The 3,772-nt window shown below is 41.3% G+C and overlaps 1 protein-coding gene across 1 annotated transcript; it reads right to left on the reverse strand.

Moving 5' to 3' along the window:
- Positions 1 to 1,386: 1,386 nt before the first annotated feature.
- On the reverse strand, positions 1,387 to 2,223 carry LOC110931138. The gene has a single exon (XM_022174545.1). The coding sequence runs from the start codon at positions 2,221 to 2,223 to the stop codon at positions 1,387 to 1,389; it is 837 nt and encodes a 278-aa protein (XP_022030237.1).
- Positions 2,224 to 3,772: the final 1,549 nt, after the last annotated feature.

Genomic DNA, 3,772 nt, shown 5'->3' on the forward strand with positions numbered 1-3,772 from the left:
CGTCTATGCTCTTTTCCACCTCCACCTGTGACCTGTCAAACATATAACAATCCTCCATTGTGTTTTCCCAATCGACGACTGTGTCGCAAAGGGGTACACACGTGTCAACAATGTCCACCATATAGCATTCATCATCAACTGGAGGGTTCCTAAGTCCGGAAAAAACATGCAACCTCAACCTTCGGTTCCCAAATGTCATGTCAACCGTTCCTGTTTTGCAAACAATTTGAGAGTTTGCGGTTGCTAAGAACGGTCGGCCCAAAATCACCGTAGGTTGCTTGGTTGGGTCCTTGGCCACATAATCAAGTACTAAAAAGTCCACCGGATAGTTAAAATCCTCGATTTTTACTATCACATCTGAGACAATTCCACGGGGTAATTTGGATGTCAAATCGGCTAACACCACAGTGGTGTTTGACGACTGAAGTGGACCAAACTCGTATTGGTCATACAAACTACCCGGTAGAATGCTCACGCTAGCACCAAGATCTAGAAGTGCCCGGTTGATTTTAAAATCGCCTACTTGAATTGAAATGATAGGCGCACCCGGATCTTGGAGCTTAGGTGGAAGTGCACCCGAAAGAATCGAACTCACATTTTCGGTTAAATCTATTTTTTAGGAAATTTATGAGTTCGTTTCTGGGTACACAATTGTTTCAAGTACTTAGCATAAGACGGTACTTGTTTGATTGCATCCAAAAGAGGTAAATTAATTTTTACTTGTTTGAAAATTTCCAACAGCTCTTCTTGTTGTGGACCTCTTTTGTTTACAACTTCTACACAGGTCCCTTCAATGTTTCGGGATAAGGGGCAGTATTAGGCTCCACACCCTTTTCCTTAGCCGTAGGGACGGGTATGGTCACAACGGGAGTGTCATTATTCTTTTTCAAATCATTTTTATTTTGACCCGTTTGACCATCCTCATGTTCATCCTCACTAGCATCTTCCACCACCCCTTCAACAAACTGGGGTGATGGTGTTTTGACACCGTTATCTATAACTCGACCACTACGTAAAGTAATTTTATTAATTGGTACCTCACGTGTGTTCCTTGAGCTCGACCCTTGATGCTGAGGGTTCACCGTTCTGTCACTTGGAAGCTTTCCCGTGCTTCCCCTTATTTGAGCCATTTCCTCCGCGAGTTGGCCCACTTGTTTTGCCAATGCCTCATGTGCTTTGTCCCGAATCTCATTCTCTTTCTTAGACTCATGCATCATCGAAAGCATCGCATCCATCCACTTGATAATTATTATCTCGACCTTGGTACCCTTGATTGTAATTGTGTTGGTAACCTCCATGGTTACCACCTTGGCGATTTTGATATGATGACCCGCTTTGATTACCTGGTTGGAAGTTCGGGTTCATTTGATTCGCGGCATTCCCATATCAGAAGTTGGGATGGTTTCTCAATCTGGGATGGTAAGTGTTCGAATTCATGTCATTATTCTTTCTATCCCCGAACACTTGATTTACTTCCTCGGTGTAATCACCGGGTCCCGTTGGACATTGATCGGTCCTATGGCCGATATCCCCACAATCTTCACACACTGCGAATTGAACCGCATTCACCTCTTTCTTTTTTATACGAGCCATTTCCCGTTCTAAGGTAGAAATCCAATCCTTAGAATCAAGATCGGGAAGTGACCGGGAAACGGGATGTTTCTTGGCTCTATTGGCTGATTCTTTTTCCTTCGATCGCTTGCTCATTCGCTCGAGAAATTCCCAATCGTCATCTTCATGATTGCTCAAGAGAGTCCCGTTGCTTGTTGACTCGGGGCGATTCCATGTCGCGTCATCCAACCCACGTACAAAACACTTTACCAACTCCCACTTTTCTATTTGGTGATGTGGACATTTCCGCATCAACTCTTTGTAACGAGTGAACGCTTCATGCAACGATTCACTCGATAGTTGCCGAAACGACCTTATTTCATCCCGTGCATCATCGGTCTTCGACATTGAATAGTATTCGTCCAGAAAGACTTGCTGCATTTCACCCCATGTCCGGATACTATTCGCCGGAAGTGTAAGAAACCATTGTTTCGCCTTGTCTTTTAGCGAAAACTGGAATAATCGAAGTTTAACCTCCTCCAATGCAAAGTTGTGCCCCCCGATAGTATTACAAATGGAAGAAAACTCCGCCAAATGCGTGTACGGCTCATCATTAGACCTCCCATTGAAGTGGGGAAGTATATTGATGTAGTGGGGTTTACAATCGAACATCCTTCTTTCACAAACAATCGGTGACCACCGGTCGGAAACGATTATTCACTCCCCGTGGAGGTTGTTGATGACGACGCGGACCTTTAACTTCTTGATCGACCGGTCTTCGATTATCCCTTCTATCACCTCCCCTATCACCTCTTCGATCATCTCTTCGATTTCCACCTTGGTTACCCCCTTGATTACTGTAGGATCGTTTGCACGACCAAACGAGTCGTTCAGAAGAGTTTTTGCTCAATACGAGAGGCGGAAACAAACGTATCAAGGTGATTCAGCTTGGAATTCACTTTAAACTGTCTTTTGATTGATATAACAACGTTTTACAGCGAGTAAACACTTCGGTAGCAGTTCGGCATTGAAACCGGAAAGTTACAAATGAGATGACACAACACATATTTATAGGCATCACTATTTCGTACGAAATAGATCAAGCGAAATAGCTAAGTTCATTTCGTACGAAATGACATTGTCATTTCGAGCGAAATGGCTTTTCTATTTCATGCGAAATGAGCCTTTTAACATGTTTTCTCGTTTTTCATGCCTTGATCTATCTAATACAATACAAGACTCGATACAAGACGAAGTCGACAGACATATGCACCAACAGACTCCCCCTTGGATGTTGACGAAGTCTTCAGTGTCGAGTCTTCAATCTTCAGTCTTTATCAGTCTTCTCGTTCTCTCCCGAAGTATCTGACAATGTAAATCATCCTCCATCCTCTCTCTTCTCTATCAACTAATCTCCCCTTGGATGTTAATCTTCAAAGATTTAGAATCGCAATCTGGCTCTCAAGCTTTCTAATTCTCTTGATCAGATCTCTTGATTCCTTAAGTTCATCAGCATCAACAGCTTGTGCAAACCACAGATCCATGATCAGAACCTGGCTCTTTACATCTACAGACTCTCCCTTGCTAGCAGACTCCCCCTTAAGTTGTGCTTGGGGATCATAGTCAGGCTTTCACAGGTTCAAGATCAAAACCTGGCTCTTACTCATACCTGCACAACCTCTACCTCACAATAAATTTCACAAATTTAAAATCTGACAAATTTATATAACGCATGCAGATATTAATCAATCAATAAATGATTTTACAATGTTTATCTCTGATGAACCACTTGTAGAAATAACATTTTTTATTCAAACAATTTTTCATTTCAAACAAACTCTCCCAAACCTTTTGTTCATCATGTTTAGCACTTGGAATTTTGAAAATCAGCTTTTCATCATCAGTTGTCTAAAATAAGATGAAATAAAATCTTTTTGGATTTTCAAAACTTTATGCTAAAACACACTAAAAATCTTTTTGAATTTTTGAATTTAGTGAAATGCAGTAAGGAAAACAATATTTTTGTGAGTTTGTGTAAGAGGATCATATCAGTTTATGAGACAAATCACTAACACCGTTAAGCTTTAAACATTTTAAGTTCTAAACAATTCACCTAGATTGTCAGTATACTGATCCACTTAAATTTTCACACAAAGTTCAACTGTTCCGAGATACGAGATTAGTGTTTTAAGCACTTAAACTTATTCGCGTGTACCACCTC

The sequence above is a fragment of the Helianthus annuus genome, chromosome 3, assembly GCF_002127325.2.
Source record: "Helianthus annuus cultivar XRQ/B chromosome 3, HanXRQr2.0-SUNRISE, whole genome shotgun sequence".
Taxonomy (NCBI): Eukaryota; Viridiplantae; Streptophyta; class Magnoliopsida; order Asterales; family Asteraceae; genus Helianthus; species Helianthus annuus.